Genomic DNA, 18,505 nt, shown 5'->3' with positions numbered 1-18,505 from the left:
TGGCAGATCATTTCCCCCAGAAATCTGAACCCAAATACCAAACACAATATAAGAAACCACCTTCCCAGCAGACAGACACCTTTAAAAAGAAGGAATGCTGGAAATCAGAGTAGGGGAAGCAAAGCGGGAGGGACCGAATGGTAGGAGAGAGCTGCTGCTGAAAACTCTAATTATTCCTCAGTGTTTTATAGTACTGGCACCTGGTTGCTATGGAAACACAAGGCCTGCTCTCTGGGGCAGCAGCCAAATTCATAGCTAGCTTAAGGCTCCTTCCTGGGCAAAAGGGCTGATACAACCCAGCAACTCCGCTATCATCAAGCCATATTTTAGGCAGCCCACACACTGTTTCCGTAATGGATTCCCTCCCCACACAATCTGTGAGAGCCCTCAAACATAACACAGGCCATCTTGCAAAGGAAAGTTAGCCTGGAGTCTAATGGCAGAGATGGTTTTCCGAAACCATCGATGGCCTCACTCTCCAATACCCTCTTTGTTCCCCCACCAAACTAGCTCTCTGGTACACTGAGAAGTTAAGGAGAAAAAAAGTGGGAACTGAGATGCCTGGAGTGAGTTTGGTGGAGAACTCGTGACAAAGTGGTAAAAGCATCTTATAGGACACTTTTGGAAGCCTATGAGATGGTGGTGAAGACTGTAAAGAAAGACTACTTCGCAGCCAACATTGCATCCACAAGAATAATTCGATCATTAATGGCTCTATCAAAGAGCCCCCAAATTAGTAGAAATTCGGCCATTAGATGAGAGGCTTTTATGAGCCTTTCTGTGGATAAAATCTTATCACTCCGCAAGGACCTTCCCACCAATTTAAATGCAGTAAGTGAACTAGAGACCCCTTGGCCATCTTCAGGGTCTGTGTTGGACCAATTCAGCTGGTCTCCCTAGACCACAGGTGTCAAACTTGTGGCCCTCCAGATGTTATGGACTACACTTCCCATCATCCCCTGCCAGCACCATGCTGGCAAGGGATGATGGGAATTGTAGTCCATAACATCTGGAGGGCCGCGAGTTTGACACCTATGCCCTAGACAATGTCGACAGGATCCAGAAAGCTGTGAAGCCTACAAAATGTCTGTTGGACCCATGCCCATCTTAAGAGACCCTCTCTCCCATTATGCCCCCCCCCCCAGAGCGCTTTGAACTGCAAATAGCAATTGACTGGTGATCCTTGGCCCAAATAGAGGTATATTTAGCCACAAACAGGGCCAGGGCATTTTGGGCTGTGGCCCTAGCCTGTTGGGATGCTCTGTCTGAGGATACCAGGGCCCTGGGGAACCTAATGCAATTCTGCATGGTCTGCAAGACAGAACTGTTGCACCAGGTTTATGGTTGAGGCCAAACTAAGATCTGAAGTGGACTTCCAAAATAATCTGATCTCTCTTTTTCTCCATCATCTTCCCCTCTTGCAATCAACACCCATTAGTTTTGTTATCGCCATCTGTTTTAGGAATGTTTAAGAAGTCTAATACTGGGATAAAGTCTTTTAATCTATTTAAACTGTATTCATTGATGGTTTTAAATTATTTGTATACTTATTGGTTGTAAGCTGCTTTGAGTTCAGAAAGAGCAGGGCGACATAAAAACCCAATAAAATAATATTTGTAAAAAATTCTTCAACGTGCTACTGCTGAAAATTTATTGTTCCTGATGATGTTTTCTGCCCAAAGTTTCAACAGTACTTTCATATGAAATGGACAAAACTAATCCAATCAACCATGCTAGTTTATCTCTGCCTCAGTGTTACATTGCTAGTTCACTATAACATTTTTTTTTAATTCTCTTGAAACGGAGGAAGGTGAAGGAAAAAATTGCTGAAGGGCAACCAAACAAGGCATGAATAAAACCTACCGGTAGGTATTTCCAGAAAATGTAAGACAAAAAACCCTACTGGAGCAGGCACCATTACCTGAAGGAATAGAAAGGCATAGCACCCCCCCCCCCACACACACAAAGTAGCACATTGTTCAGCCAAATTAGAGCTGCAGCAACACATGATTGTTACTATGGCAATCTCTTGTCAAATCCTCCCTGCAAAAGCAACTTCCCTTGTCAATTTCACTCACTTCTAACTGCAAACCAGCATATCTTCAACTTAAAGTTGCATCACTAATTTGAGATAAAATTGTCACAGCTGATACAATGGACATGGTTTGTGTTTGTGCCTAACATTACATCATAGACCAGCCCACCCCCAAAGTGATCCTGCTTGTTTGTATCTCTGCCTGAACATTCCAGTGCAAGTTCTATCTGAAATTAACAAAACTGATCCAGCCAACTCTGCCTAAACATTATATTGCTATCTCTATCTCATCAAAAGTAATTAGGCACAAGTAGTGTGTTTCCGCCGTAGAAAATATTCCCAGCCACACTTAGACCTTTGTTGGGAAAATATTCCTCATGGGGCAGCAGCAGCAAGTCACCCTCTGACCTATTGGACCTGGCACCAGCCCTCCACTGGCATACCTAGAGAGCATTGTGGGGGGGGGGGTCATTTGACCTAGGCGCCATTAGTGGGGTGGAGAAATAAAGACCATTTCAACATAATTACATGTTTAAAGGAAGCTGGCTTGAAAACAGATTGAAAAAACATTACAGCAAAAGTGCTTAGGAAAACAACAGAGGAAAAATGAAGACAAAACATTTCTGGAACCAAATGGAGGGGAAAAATGTGTGAAATTAAAAGAAAAAAGGAGCAGTTGGCAGCAAGATATGATATAAACAACTCATGTCTATATTTTGTATCATTTAATCAATTTTTTTTTAAAAAAAAGTTGGCTACCAAAGGGAACTTGCATAGTGGCATACACATTTGATAACATGCTGTGGACATTTTTTGATCCTGTTCATGTTTGTGGACAACTATCAACACCAATGTGGCCACTCGGAATAGCCGAGTAAGGGAAAAACAAAAGCATGATGTTGAACCATCCACTAAAGGTAAAGATAGTCCCCTTTGCAAGCACCTGCACATTATTGACCCATGGGGTGGTATCACATCACAACATTCACTAGGCAGACTATGTTTACGGTGTGGTTTGCCATTACCTTCCCCAGCCATCTACACTTTACTCCAGCAAGTTGGGTATACATTATATCAACCTCGAAAGGACGGAAAGCTGAGTCAACCTTGAGCTGGCTGCCTGGAACCCACTTTCATTGGAATCAAATTCAGATTATGAGCAGCGGTTTGACTGCAGTAGTACATCTTACCACTCTGCGCTATGAGGCTCAGTAGACTAGCCTCTGGGAAGTGCAAAAATGAGGAAGAAAATTATGAACCAGGCTTGGGGGAGATTCAGTAAACATTCCGGGCTTTTAAAAAGCCTTCCTCTTCAAGATCAAAATCTATTCCATTTTAATGTTGCCTTCCTTATAGAAGATCAGGGCAGCACACATGATTCTCACTTCCTCCATTTCATCTATACAACAATTATGTAAGGTGAGCTGGTGACCTCAGTGTCATCCAATGGGATTCATGGCTGATGAGATTTTAACCTAGACCTCCCTAATCCTATGCTAAAACTCTAACATTCTGAACCATGCTGATCTACAAACCCACTTCCAGAAATCTAGTGCGGAACAACTGTGGATTAACATTTTGTGATGGAGCAGGGTGTTTCAAAGGAAATTAAAAATGCCTACCCTGGAGGGATGGATGCCCGGGTACTCAGGATGGCCACGCGTTGTGTACCAGGCCGGTTCAGGTTGTTCTGACCAGGGAGCTGAGTGTGGCTCGGAGCACTTTGACTGCGTGAGAAGGTGGTCACTTGCACACCATTTGCTGACCGGACCTGTTCGATCTTGGCTGTCCCACCTCCCGGAGTAGTGCCCAAAGACCACAGCGCAGTGCCGTTGAACGTATTGCTCTGATGGACAGCCAGTGTCCCATTGTTGTTGCCCGAATACACCTTCCTCCGCTGTGAGGCAAGGATGGCATTAGAGGCTGCTCGGGTGCTGTTGACCAGCAGGCACTGCTGGCATGAACAAGGATGCCCGGAGTTGGTACCCACAGGCCAGGACTGGGACTTGGGGATGGAGCCCATGGTCAGTGGATAAGCCAAGTCCATGCGTCGCCGGAGCCGCCGCTTCCGTTGTGTCTGACGATTCACCTGAGACATGCTATTGAAGTAAATCAAGTAGCAAAATCCCAGAGAGGACAGATCCAGCCAAGGGTGCTGCTTCTCATAGGCATTCTGGATGGTGATGCAGATGTCCATGTCGTATGGCGTCCACGAGTTGTTATCGTTTTCCCATTCCCATACGATCCCCTTCCCAGGAGCGGAGGAAGGGTCATAAAAGTTCCTTCGCACGGGACGCATCGTCCCTGGAGAAAGAATAAAGGTAAAGAAAGGATTAGTCAATGTAGCAAAACTACGAGGCCAGGTTTTTCTCTGCCCCCAATCACCCCCATTTCCCTTTTTACAACTTTCAGGCTAAATATGAGGATAATGATTTTATCTTCATTGCATCTGAAGAAGTGAGTTCTGACTCACAAAAGCTGATGCTGGAATAAATGTTATTTGTCTTTTTAAGTTGACACTGGACTTCTGTTTTATGTTGCTATAAAGCAGTGGTTCTTAGCCTGTGGGTCGCGACCCCTTTGGGGGTCAAATGACCCTTTCACAGGGGTTGCCTAAGACTCTCTGAATCAGTGTTCTCCATCTGTAAAATGGATAAATGTTAGGGTTGGGGGTCACCACAACATGAGGAACTGAGTACCCCTGCCTCCACATCATATCCCTGGTATTCCTTGGAGGCCTCCCATTTAAATACTTGCCAGAGTTGACCCTTCTTTACTTCTGGAATAGCGGCAATAGGAAGGTTGAGAACCACTGCTATAAAGGAAGAAAAAGGCCACCCCCGCAAGAATTTACAAGAAGGAAAAAACCCAGAGTTGTTGTTTCGGGTCATTTAAACAATATCAGCTTTCGAACACCTCTTTGCCTACAACTGCTCCTGGCAAAGAACAGCTGAGTTATATAGAAGATGGGTAATGGAGCAGGAGTGGTCTTGTCCCTTCAGAGAATGACAGCATCTGGCCAAAAGCAAACTCAGCAATCTGCTTCAGAGGTTTTCATACCATAAAGTTACCATGACACAAAGACAGAACAATACCCAGACTGTCAAAAAGACTTTAGTGAGTGGGTCAAGGAAACTAAAACTACATCTATCCACTAGCTTTTCTATATGTGAAAAATCTAGTTAGTTGCATTTTAATGGATTTTGAAAGCCGTATATGGTGGAAAGACAGGATTTTTTTTAAAAAAATAGCAATGACGTTAAAGGCTTTTGCTGGTTTAACAATCATCTTTCCCCCCCAAGGAACCATGGGAGCTGTAGTTTTCAAAAGAGAAGGACTCTAACAGTCTCTTCCAAACCTCCCCCATCTAGGGTTGCAAATGTCTGTTTATCACATGGGTTGTAGGCGACTGAAGATTCATGTCTAGATGCTCAGGGAACAGCTAGAGAAGGGGGCAGTCTGCATAAGGCAGACTGTCCTGAACAGCATATATGATTTAATAATTCAATAAAATATGGAAACGCTAAATGAATGCATATCATCTAACTGGAGGGCAAGAGAGTAAGAGGACAGAGAAGAGTTTGGATTTATATCTCACCTTTCTCTCCTGTAAGGAGACTCAAGGTGGCTTACAATCTCCTTTCCCTTCCTCTCCCCACAACAGACACCTTGTGAGGTCGGTGAGGCTAAGAGAGTTCCAAAGAACTGTGACTAGCCCAAGGTCACCCAGCAGGAGTGTAGGAATGCAGAAACGCATCTGGTTCACCAGATAAGTTTTTGTCACTCATGTAGAGGAGTGGGGAATCAAACCCGGTTCTCCAGATTAGAATCCACCTGCTCTTAACCACTACACCATGCTGGCTCTTGAACAAAAATGCTCAGGAAGGCAGCTAGCTACTGTGGTGACGTAGCCCAAGATATACCAGCAAAGTGACCTGATACTAATGCACCATTGCCAAGTGCCAGGGCAGTAATGCTATGCCCTTCTACCAAAGCATCGCTGGCACAACTCCCTACACCAGTGGAATGGGAAGGTCTGGGAGTATGGCCAGAGTTAGTTGGGTTCATAAATTGCTCCATCTCAGCAAGCCCCCAGCTGCCCAGCTTCCATCCAGTTTTTTTAAAAAAATAAATAATCCAGCAGTGCCACAATTATCCCGGCAGCCAGTGGCCTCCCCCCTGTCATTCTCTGCCCTCAGAATTGTGTTGCCACTGCTGTATAACCCTAGTTATGACAACAGTTTGCAACAGCAGGAAAATCCAGTTGCAAAGGATTGCTAGAGTGCACCAGGACATCCAGAGATGTGAAGATGCAGCCTCAGATCCTGTTCTTAATAATACAGTATTGCTTTTTTCCTGAAGCTGGATCAAATCAAGCTGAACTGTCTCCAGAAGCTAAAATAACTAAACCGAGGCGGTCTTCTTTGGTCACATAACGAGAAGACCAGAGTCACTGGAAATGACAATAATGCTAGGAAAGTTTGGAGGCGGCAGGAAAGAGGAAAACCCCACATGAGATGTATCATTTCCGTAAAGGAAGCTACAGTTCTCATTTTGCAAGAGCTGAGGTGGGCTGTTAACAACAGGATGCCATGAGTTGGGACCGACTTGATGGCACCTCTCTCTCTCTCTCTCTCTCTCTCTCTCTCTCTCTCTCTCACACACACACACACACACACACACACACACACACACACACACACACACAGATATTTCCCATGCTGCTATTCTGTTTGCAGGTTATTGATCTTACCAGTTCAGCACTTATCAAGCATCTCCCAGGGGCCTTTTTGAAATGGCAAGAAGTGCCAGAATGAAAAGACTTGTCAATATGGGTCATTTCAAATGTCTTGGTTTCTCTGCCCTGTCCTTAGAGGGGAGCTGTTATTACAGGCTTGGCCCCAGCAACAATCACTTGAAAGGGCAGAACGCAAACAACCAAACAAAAAAGAGAACCTGTGGACGGCAGGCCTGCACTGGGAGGTTCAAACAGACCTCATACCAGACGAGTCAAGCTGTCGCTGAGACGTTGGGTCCACTTAGCATGAACTGGGGCCATGGTGACAATCACAATAGGCACACATATGCTCACTGGCATCATGGCAATGGCCCAGTTTCCACTCAGAACTGCTCATTAGGTACCAACCTTCCTAAATCAAAAGCTGTTTGGTCTAAAACCAGCTCTTAACACCCATCATCTAATGCACAGGTGTCAAACTCGCGCCCCTCCAGATGTTATGGACTACAGTTCCCATCATCCCCTGCCAGCAATGTGCTGGCAGGGGATGATGGGAACTGTAGTCCATAACATCTGGAGGGGCGCGAGTTTGACACCTATGACTAATGCCTATCCACTGTTACCTAAGTTTAGCATTTACAGTCAACTGTTTCTGGGCAGCTGTCCTGCCTGTTCATCCCTAAAGATGGCAACTCTGATTTGCAATCCTATCATCATTCTGTTAGGAAACCCTGCCTTCCAAAGTGAGATGATCACCAAGCGGTACATAAAGACAGTCTGTCTAGCAGTGGCTGCTGCAGTGAATGGCTGCAGGTGAATTTCTAGTGTTCTGCAGTACACTCTGCTAATTCAGAGTGATGCTGGAGCTCATTGAGTCTGGCCTGTCCGCCCTGAGAATCTAGTCTGCAGCCCTGTATGCTTTCCACAATCCTCTGCTCTGAGAAAGGAATCGCTGGCAGGTATGCACTGGGTTCTGGACTGATAAGTCCATTTGGGAAGGATTTTATGGGGGAAAAAAACCACTGCCCTGGAAGATCAGGGGTTCCAAGTGCTTCAGCACCTCTGTGAATGAATTAATGCTGCCATATGTGTCCTTTGTCTGAACTGGAAAACCCTCTTTTCCATAATTGGACTGGAACACTGTCAGCAGGAGGAAAAGGTGGGGGAAGAACCTTTCCCTCCAAAACAAAAATCAAACCAGCTGTGACCTCTGATGGAATATGCTCAGAGGTGAGAGGCACGAATTGGAAAAGGGGAAGGATGCTATCAACTGGGAACATCCGAACACGGAGGGCAAAAGCTGCTCCCTCTATCGTGGCTGTGGGAACGTGCACAGGAAGACGTTGACTCACCAACGGCGGTCACGGGGCTTCCTGGCATTCCAAAGGGAAGCAGAGTCAGAACAATGGTTGGATTGGACAAGCAAGGATGGACTAACCTCGGCCTGGTCCAAATTGGCCTGGTGGTCTGTGCTGAGGGAGGGTGTTCGGAGTATGGGAAAGGAACCTGACATAGCAATTGGTATGCTTGCTTGCTTGTTAATCAGCACTCACCTCTAGAAAAGCACGGGGACTCATCAGCAGATATTCCCAGAGTGCTGGCTTAAACCGAGCGAAGGTGCTAAAAGCCAGTCTTGCGAGACCTTTTGGCCCACTCGAATGCACAGAGCTATAAATCTATAGATGCTCTTGAAGCAAGGAGATGTGAAATATCGGAAATGGTTTTTTAAAAAAGGAATCACGATCTAAAAAGCGGTCACAAACTGTACCCGTTCCCCTCTGCCCTGGCCTGAAGAACGCTGTGCAGCCTCCTAGAAACATGTAGACTGGAACGCAACAGATATTCTAAAAATGCAAAATGTACATGCATATCCTATTTCATCACTCACAGGAAAAAATCTTCATTCACATTTTTAATGCATCATTTGGACATGAAACTTGACTGTCATCAGTGTCTCTAGTATCTTCTAGAGCAGGGTATCCCAGAGCCTTCCAGATATTAGGACCATAATTCCCATCAGCTTGTCAGCATGGCCAATTGGCCATGCTGGTAGGGGCTGATGGGAATTGTAGTTCCTGAACATCTGGAGAGCCGCAGGTTCCCTACCCCTGTTCTAGAGGAAATCGCAGGAAATCTCATCAGCTGTCAAATGTTGTGAATCTCAAAATATCAGCAAATGTGATTTTTTAAATACTGCCCCATTTTTAATACCAAAGTCAAAAGCAAACATATGTTGTATCCGTGGCTGATTAGAAACAGGGGCAAAATGCTAACAAAGGTCAAAAGAAGTGGTAAATGCAGCAGCCGTGTCGTAGTGGTTAAGAGCAGGTGTACTCTAATCTGGGGGAACTGGGTTTGATTCCCCACTCTGCCGCTTGAGCTGTGGAGGCTTATCTGGGGAATTCAGATTAGCCTGTGCACTCCCACACATGTCAGCTGGGTGACCTTGGGCTAGTCACAGTTCTTCTGAGCTCTCTCAGTCCCACTTACCTCACAGGGTGTTTGTTGTGAGGGGGGAATGGTAAGGAATTTGTAAGCCCCTTTGAGTCTCCTTACAGGAGAGAAAAGGGGGAATATAAATCCAACTCTTCTTTTTCTGTGTGTAAAATAATCTCATACAAAGATGGATCATTTTCTCAACTTACGTAGATAAACAATAGAATGTTACATAGATAACACATAATCTTGTATGAGCACTTTGTAACCATCTTTCTTTAGCCAAGGAGGTAGAGAATAAAGGCTAAGAGCATAATGAGATATGAACCAAAATGTCACCAGTTAAATGTCTTCTCAGCTTGAAACCCACAAAAGGCTTAGGCAAGGAAATATCTCCCAACCCCAGCTCCCTGCAGGCAATATAGATAGAGAATACCTTGCCGGTAATTCTTCCTGCCCTCCAATTTTCTTTTTAATATTTGTGTTTAGACCTGAGCAGCTAAATTTAGGAAAATTGATTTCTATTGTCAACCTTATTAAAACTGTGAAATTAAAAAGTGTGCAAGAAATCAATAAAAAGTTTGCAGTAAATCATCCGAGAACACCTCAAGGACAGTCCAAACCAACATTTCCAAAGGTCTCTACCCAGAATGTTGGGAGTAAATAAGTGAGTTTCATCTTTAACTCAAACTTGTCCCGTACCAAAGATGGGCAAGGTGTTCAAAGAGAGACCATCAGTCAATGCAAAAAAGCAGAAGCCCACCCACGTCGCATTCTGTGTCTCTCCTCTCTAGGTCACTCGCTGCACCGCATGCCTGCAGTGGGACTCCTCAGAGCAGGGCATGTCCTGCCAGGGACAGAGAGATAAATAAACAGAGTCGGCCATGCTCAGCCTCTGATCTCTGCCTCCGCCTGCTGATGGTGCAGCCGGAACAGCAGGCTGCGTATGCAATCAATAATTATGTTTGAAGTGTTACGTTAACTATGCATCCCTCCCTGGAGACTCATAAAGCTAAATGGCTGGATGCCAGCGGTTTCTGTGGTGTTTGTTTTCAGTAGGGCTGGCTTGGCAGCCATCCTGGTTCCTTGCCGTGTTGCACCGCCGCTGTGCAAGAAACTGCCGGTAAGACACATCAAGGACTAGCGGTTTATTCCCACAGCAAGAGGCGCAAGCAGCTCTCCTTCATTGCCTCTGTCTCCTCGGGTCCTATGTTCTTGCAGTCTTAAACTAGAACTGCTGCCCTGAGACAGTGAAATGCCGTTGTGTGCTTAACATTATACTTTGAGCTTTCCGTGTCACAAACCCAAAGCTGGCTTTTGAACCTCTGCACAGGGACAGTTACCTGGCAGTGCCACCAGGGCGAAGCTATTTTGTCTGGTCTCTGGTCGCTCCACCCAATTTTAATGAAAACCAGCGAGCAATTTTGCTTGCAGTTTCTCCCGCAAGGAACACTGTTTTCAAATGATGTGCGAGTGGAAATGCTCCAGACTTTAATGTTAACGGTTCCTCTTGCTTTTCGGAGGAAGGGCAGTGTTTCTTGTGCTCAGCTCTGCCTGCAAGAAGTCCTTGCTGTGAACTGCCACCAATTTTATTATGCATCGTCTGACCAACCACCTTTCCACATACCCAGTCAAGCTATTTGGGAAGTTATAGGATAAAATCCAAAGGACACCACCAGAGACACCCAAGGGGGCGTGGTGAGGGCGCTCCGGGGGTGTGGCAGGGCAGGGCATGGCGGGGCAGGGGCGGAGGACGCACCAGTGCACCGGGCACCTTTCCCCCTTGCTACGCCTCTGGGCACCACCAGTCTGCCTATATTGATGGTCCAGGTTGAAACAAAGCAAAACAGAAATACGTATGCTTAAAACTGTGTTTTCTAGGTTATAAGAATGCATGGATTTGGAGCAAGTAAGCCAGCTTGTCAGTTCAGCCCATCAGCAAACCCAGCCCATCAGTGCCTAGCCCAACCTACCACAGCTGATATATTTTAAAATTACGTACACAGACAATCAGTAAGCCCATCAGCCAGGTCAGCCCATGGTGGCCTAGCCCATCAACCATTCTCCAGGACAGCTCAGCCAAGCCTAGGTATTTCGACATTAATACTTAAAGAGCCAACCAGTCAACCTAGCCCATCAACAAGCCCAGCCCATTACAGCCTAGCCCAACTCATCAGCAACTCCATCAATCAGACACTCCCAGACCAGTCTAGAAGTCACGCAGGCCGTGTGCTTTTGTGATATACTGGTGCAGTGGTGGCGAACCTTTGGCGTTCCAGATGTTATGGACTACAATTCCCATCAGCCCCTGCCAGCATGGCCAATTGGCTATGCTGGCAGGGGCTAATGGGAATTGTAGTCCAGAACATCTGGAGTGCCAAAGGTTTGCCACCACAGGGTTAGAGTGTAGCGTTTGGAATGGGAAGAACAGGATTTGATGTTCACTGGGTGGCTTTGGTCCAGTCACTTTCACTCAAGCTAACTCGGGGAGTCAGCGTGGTATAGTAGTTAAAAGCAGTGGACTGTAATCTGGAGAACCAGGTTTGATTCTCCACTCCTCCACATGAGCAATGGACTCTAATCTGGTGAACCAGTCTGGTTTCCCCACTCCGAGACCAACAAAGCAATAAGTGTGTGTCAAAAAGCCAATGCACAATATAACATGACACACACTGGGCTCTGGCAAGGCAATTTTATAAACATATACATTCAGTTATGGAGTATCATTTAGTTTATGTCAGGTGTTTCAACTGTGATAATATTATTTGTTGCTTTTCATTGCCTTTATTCATGATTGCATAAGTGGTTTATTAGTGCTGTCGCCCTGTATTTACAGAATGACTTCTGAATTTATATGTTTATAAAATTGCCTTGCCAGAGCCCAGTGTGTGTCACGTTATATTGTCTGTTGTTTCCCTACTCCTCCCCATGAAGCCTGCTGGGTGACCTTGGGCTAGTTCTCTGAGAACTCTCTCAGCCCCACCTACCCCAAAAAGTGTCTGTTGTAGGGAGAGAAAGGGAAGCAGCTTTGAGACTCCTTGAGAAAATCAGTGTATTCATCCAAACTCCTCCTCCTCCTCTTCCTCTTCTTCTTCTAGTACTACTACTACTACTACTACCACCTTACAGGTTTGTTTTGAGAAAAAAATGGGATTGCCTCATCCAGATATATTCACCCCTGAGTTTCTTGAAAGGAAGGGTAGGACATAAATATTTGTAAATTAAAAGAAACAGGAACACAAAATGTGACTTGACCTCTGAAGTTCTGGAACTCAAGCCTGCTGGATTAAGAATGCTGGAGAACATAGTTTGCACAATCTCATGTTATTTCACTCACTCACTCACTCACTCACACACTCACACACTCACACACACACACCAAAACAAAAATAAAACAAAACAAAATAATGGCATGGCTTGTAGGGTGCCGGTATTTTTTGGACCACCATGACTACTTACGTGACCGCTAACCAAACTACCCTCGGCACAGACAGCTCTTTAAGGAGTTAGTTGGCTCTCCTAATGCATAAAACTCCATGCAATAGCCATGTGACTGATAAAAAGCAGTCTTGTCAAATAAGAGACTTGAAAACTACTCACAGTATATGTGACATGACAAAAGAGGGCGCATCAAAGTCAAATGTCTTCCGTTCTTCTTCAGTGCTCAGTTCCCAAATGGCTGCTATTGAACGTCACAGTACTCTTCTGGAGTGTATGTCTAGCTAAGACATCTGAGAGGTATTATTGGATCTTCTGACATTTTTATTTTATTTAAACAGGATAAGAGCAGGAGGAATGTAACCATTTTCTTCATGCCACTCTATGATCTCCTTTTGTTGCCCTTAGCCCCAAAAGATGGGAAAATAAGACAGGCACCTGTATTTTCCCCTTCAGTGTTAATAGCTGGAGTTGATTTCTGTCTCCAAAATGTCCTAACACTACAAAGCTGAGACAAACTAGTTCCTCCCTGCAGCTGCTTTTAATAAAATTAAAGAGAGAGGCGCTCACACAGATGCAACATTATCCCAAGTTGTGGAACTCCCTTTAGAGAGAACATGGGTTCTCAAATGAAAAGAGGGAACAAAAGACATGAAACTGCAACAACTTAGTTTTAGGTGGGATTAATTTAGAAGGAAAACAATTAGATTTCAAACAAATCTCTCCCCCTCTTAAAAGAAATCGGCAGACCCTGACTTGCAGAGATTTATTTATTATTTTACATTTATACCCCACCCTCCTTGTTTCTCCTGCACAACTCCCCCCATATGCGTCTTAATGGCAGAAAGAATTCCACAACACAATATATGTGGCGTAAAAGATCCAGCTTTATTAGTATTTTGAGACAAATTTCCTTGGAGAGTAGACACCCAAGAGTTAACAATCTTCAGTTCGAATTAGGGTGTTGGTTTCTTCTTGCTGTTTACTCATTTAGTTTCTTGTTGTCGTTTATTACCAGGAAATAAACATTTTCCCTCATGATGGTGGGTGGGTTCAGAGATTGTTCTATTCTTTCAGCACACAACACATCTAACGCTTTCTTTAAATAAAATTCAGTTCCTTGGCTTGGCAAAATAGCTCCTGCTCAGGGTTGATTTCTGGGTGCCGATACTCTCCTTTGGGCTGGTGAATCTTTCAAGTAGGCCAGTGACTTCTGTTCTCCTCCCTTCTCCCTGGTCTTCCCACAGGCCTTCAACTTGCTGCAGAGAGAAGAGAGAGGGGTCTTCCTTTAGCTGAGCGTTGGCTGCAGGGCTTCTGCCGGAGCCGGTGAGATGGAAGGAAAGCTTTCAGCCGCGTCCAGGGACATAGCGTCTGCGCCAGAAGGGCTGGTACACTCGTCAATCGATGTGGAGGGTTTGGCCAACCTGTAGAGATTCTCATTGGAGTAGCCCCTTCTCAGCTTGGCTGTTTTCGCCACAGGGGTCCCCTTTCGCTTGGTGGGTCTCTTATCCAAGGCCTTGATCGTGGCTTTCAGGAAATCCAGGTGAACGTAAGTGCAGTGCTGCCTCCGCACACTTGTTTGCATAGTCATCTGACGATAGCCGATGGCCCCAAAGGAGCCCAGGAGGTATTTGGCCATGTGCAAAGAGAAGACATTATCCAACATCTGCTGATTGAAACACCAGGACATGAGCAGGCAGTTCTGGAGAGTTCTGCCCTTTGGAAGCCTAAAGAGGCAAATGTTTCTCCTTGACGCATAAGCAAGCTTGCTTTGTTTGGCCAGGTTCTTCTGTCTCCTTTTCTGCTGAACATGGTTTTTTGGGACAGCAGCCATGGTCAGGTTCTTCTGAGGTCTACTTTGCCTCCCCCTCTTTTTCTGAACGAGGTACTTCTGGTCTTTTGGGACATCTGCCATGGTGTCTCTCTTCCTTTCAGCTGCCCCACTGCAAATGAAGGTGACTTCACTCTCACCAAGCTTATATAGTGGCAGCTATGCAAATGAGGGGTTTTCTCCATGGGTTGCAATTGGCTGGCTGAAACAATAGCCCAGGCAGATACCTAACAATGCTCGACTGTGAGAGTTCACTTTTGTGCACAAAGATGATGTGTTTTGTTTTTAAAAAGCAGTCAAACTTAAGCTTGGGGTTGCCAACTCCAGATTGTGAAAATCCTGGAGATTTAAGGAATGAAACCTGGGGTGTGTGGTTTGGGGGAGGAAGAATCTTATTGGTACATAGTGCCATTGAGTCCACTCACAAAAGTAACAAAAAAAACAAGAAGAGGAGGAGGAGGAGTTCGGATCTATATCCCCCCTTTCTCTCCTGCAAAAAGACTCAAAGGGGCTTACAATCTCCTTTCCCTCCCCCACCCCCACCCCACAACAAACACCCTGTGAGGTGGGTGGGGCTGAGAGAGCTCCAAAGAACTGTGACGAGCCCAAGGTCACCCAGCTGGCATGTGTTGGAGTGCCCAAGCTAATCTGGTTCACCAGATAAGCCTCCACAGCTCAGGTGGCAGAGCAGGGAACTAAACCCGGTTCTCCAGATTAGAGTGCCCCAGCTCTTAACCATTACACCACCCCAGTTTTCTCTGGGGAAGTAATTTCTGTTGTCTGGAAATTGGCTGTCGTTTTGGCAGAGCTAGGCTCCACGTGGAGGCTGGCTGCCCTAACAACAACCCTGTAAGGCAGATTAGGCTCAGAACAGCTCAAGGTCACAACAGTGAATTTTATGGTAGGGATTCTGAGCCTCTCCCCACCGCTATCCCCCTCAGGGCCTAATTCTCAGGTTCACAGGGAGTCAGACCCAATTCAAATGAGGACTAGGGTTTTTAGGGTTCCCAAGTTCGGGAGAAGCCACTTAGACCTTTCACCCTGTATCATGGTCCTGACCTAAAACAACTTTATTTTAGCTCTGTATGCATGATATGGACAAGGGCTGACAGGTGGGGAAACGGAGGCTTCACATGAAGCTACCTTATAAGCAAGACTGGGCTATCTTGGTTAGTCTTTTCTGGTCTGGGGGGGGGGGGGGGGGCAGAAGCTTTTCCATCTCTCCTGCAGAGACCTTTCACATCACCATTGAACTGGTTCTGTTAACTGGAGATGCCAAGGACTGAACATGGGACTTTCTGAACGCCAAGCGAATGTTCAGCTACTGCACCATCGCCTCATCCGTTGGCATTGCTTTGTAAGGAAGGATTCTTCTCACAGAGTTGAGCCCGTCCACCTAGCTCCATTCCCTTCCCAAACTGTACAGAGCTTTGCCCTCCCATGGCCTGGTGGAACCATTCCCATAAAAACCGCTCTGTGTCTGTTTGTCCAACCCGATTAATTGCCATAATTATGGTAATTAATCAACTGCCTTCTGAGAGGCCTGGCAGAAGGGAAGGAACTGAATTAAATCTGGGAGCTTTTGCTGAGACAGCGATTCTGCTCCCCTGGAGAAAGGAGGCCTGGGGAGGCGGAAGGCAGCGGGAGGCCGCGCATTAACCCAACCCCTCCTCCTTGGCAAATGCTCTTGCACCAGTGCCAAGAGAGATGTTTCTGCTCGGATGCAGTTCTTCTGACCTAAGCAGCCATGACAGACACCAAATATTCTGTCAGCAGGTTTCTTCAGGCAATTCCTAAGCCCACCAGAGACTTAGGACAGAGTTGTCAGCTCCAGAGTTGGGAAACATCTGGACTTTGGGGGGTAGGGTATGGGGTATAGGGCAACGCAGTTCACCTTCCAAAGAAGACATCTTAAATGGATTTATGTTGCCTGGAAATCCACTGTAATCCCAGAAGATCTGCAGCCACCACTTGGGGGTTAGGAACCTTAGCTAAAAACCAAGGTGCTGTGACATTGATAAGTCAGCAGAATTTACCGTGCTAATAAGTTTTTTAAATCAGCCTTTTAGCCATGGGTTCCCCAATGTTTTTTAAGACTGTGGGCACCTTTGTAATTCTGAGGAGACTAACGAGTGCTATCCAAAAGGGCTGCCAGCCGGAGCTGAAGCCAAACCCCAAAATGGCTGCCACAGGAAGAAGAGCCAAAATGGCTGCCACAAGAAGAAGAGCCAGAACCCTGTATATTTGTAACTGATTAATCATGCTCCCTGTTTGGTTGTAGTAGGTCTTATGTTATACACCGCCCTGAGTCCTCTGGGAAGAGGGAGGTATAGAAAACGAAACAATAAATAGATAGATAGATAGATAGATAGATAGATAGATAGATAGATAGATAGATAGATAGATAGATAGATAGATAGATAGATAGATAGATAGATAGATAGATAGATAGATAGATAGATAGATAGATAGATAGATAGATAGATAGATAGATAGATAGATAGATAGATAGATAGATAGATAGATAGATAGATAGATAGAATATTTCCTTCTTCAGACCTCTGAGGAAGATGGGAAGCCTGAAGGGGGAATGGTATGAAACCACACTATGGTCGAGTCTGCACTTGCATTATCAACCTAAGTTCGAGCTGCGTTTGACCTAAGAGCTCTGCACAACCACTGGAATCGACGTGGTTTAGTCCCAGCTTCGCCCCATGTAACAGTCAAATTTCCGACTCCAGTTGGGAACTACTACTTTTTCGGGGAACCACGCTCGAACGCATCTCAATTCCAGTAAAGTGTGGAATCTCTGGCACCAGGAGTCCCCCGTTCAGTCAATCACAGTTGAGTGTTTCGGGCATGCATAGAGCTAGAGAACCGCCGCAGCGAAAAGCGCACCAAATTTCTGACAGGAGGCGGGAGCTATGCAAATCTCGCCCTCCTCTGTATGGTGCTTTGTCGCGTCGCCTCTACGTAGCTCCTACGTAGGTTTTTTGTAGAACAGTAGAACAGTAGCCAATAGGAACAGAGCTGCGGAGAGGCACTGGATGATTCCGCCCTCCAAGCTGGGATCAAGCTGGTTGCAGTGGGGAACAACAATGGCTTTGACCTAGGTCAGAACCCTTCTCAGGGAACTGGGTCGAACCTATTTTACTCATGTGCGGAATTGCCCAAAGAAAGCCCGAGTGCTTACTAGTTCTCCAGATCCTCCAGTGGAAAACCCTTTCATTTGAAAGAAGCCAGAAGATAGTAAGCACAGCTTTAATATGACACAGCACACATCCTGAAATACTGGCCAGGCATCCGAAGTGCTAGTGGGTGTCCTGGCACCACTTTGGGAAATCCTTTTCTAGATGGAGCTGCCAACTCTGGATTGGGATCTACCTGGAGAATTTGGAGGTCTCTAGCCTGGGGAGAGTGGGGTTTGGGGAGGGAACTCAGTGGGGTATATAATGTCATAGAGTCCATCTACCAGCCATTTTCTCCAAGGGGAACTGATCTTTGGTTGTCTGGAGAAAAGCTGTAATAGCTTGTGCCACCTGGACATGCACAACACTCATTCTAGCCCATATCAGTGAAAAGACAGAATTACAAATATGTAAGCAACATCTGGTGAAATCTGAACATGGAGCTGCTGAATTAGATTTCCAGCAGTCAGAGGGTAGAACATCAGAGGCCCACATAGTCGTATATCCCTCCTTTTGATTAGTAGAAGTTGAATAAATTCTGCAACAATTATCTGTATAATTTATAAGTATCCTAAGGGATTAGCTTTTCAAGCACAATCCCTTTAGTACGTTCTAGTTTTCAAGAGCTCTTCCCAAGGTTACGGAAATATTTTGGCACACTATAAACAGTTTTCTCTTTAAAACAAGAGTTGTTTATAAACTGCTTTTCACTGTTCAAACATCACAAACATACAGGACTCTGCGTGTTAATATTAATAGAAAAACAACTCAGTTTGGGTGCTGCGTGGTTTCCGGGCTGTATGGCCGTGTTCTAGCAGCATTCTCTCCTGACGTTTCGC

At 45.6% G+C, this 18,505-nt stretch overlaps 1 protein-coding gene across 1 annotated transcript in view; it reads right to left on the bottom strand.

Annotated features, from left to right (window-relative positions):
• Positions 1-18,505, bottom strand: part of DTX1 (deltex E3 ubiquitin ligase 1) — a 50,804-nt gene that overhangs the window by 17,241 nt on the left and 15,058 nt on the right. Inside the window, exon 3 of the mRNA XM_048514605.1 lies at positions 3,658-4,339. Coding sequence (XP_048370562.1) covers positions 3,658-4,339 — 682 coding nt within the window. The remainder of the gene's footprint in view (positions 1-3,657; positions 4,340-18,505) is intronic.

Source organism: Sphaerodactylus townsendi, linkage group LG13 (genome assembly GCF_021028975.2).
Source record: "Sphaerodactylus townsendi isolate TG3544 linkage group LG13, MPM_Stown_v2.3, whole genome shotgun sequence".
NCBI classification, from domain to species: domain Eukaryota; kingdom Metazoa; phylum Chordata; class Lepidosauria; order Squamata; family Sphaerodactylidae; genus Sphaerodactylus; species Sphaerodactylus townsendi.
This window is presented reverse-complemented; position numbering and strand designations above follow the sequence as displayed.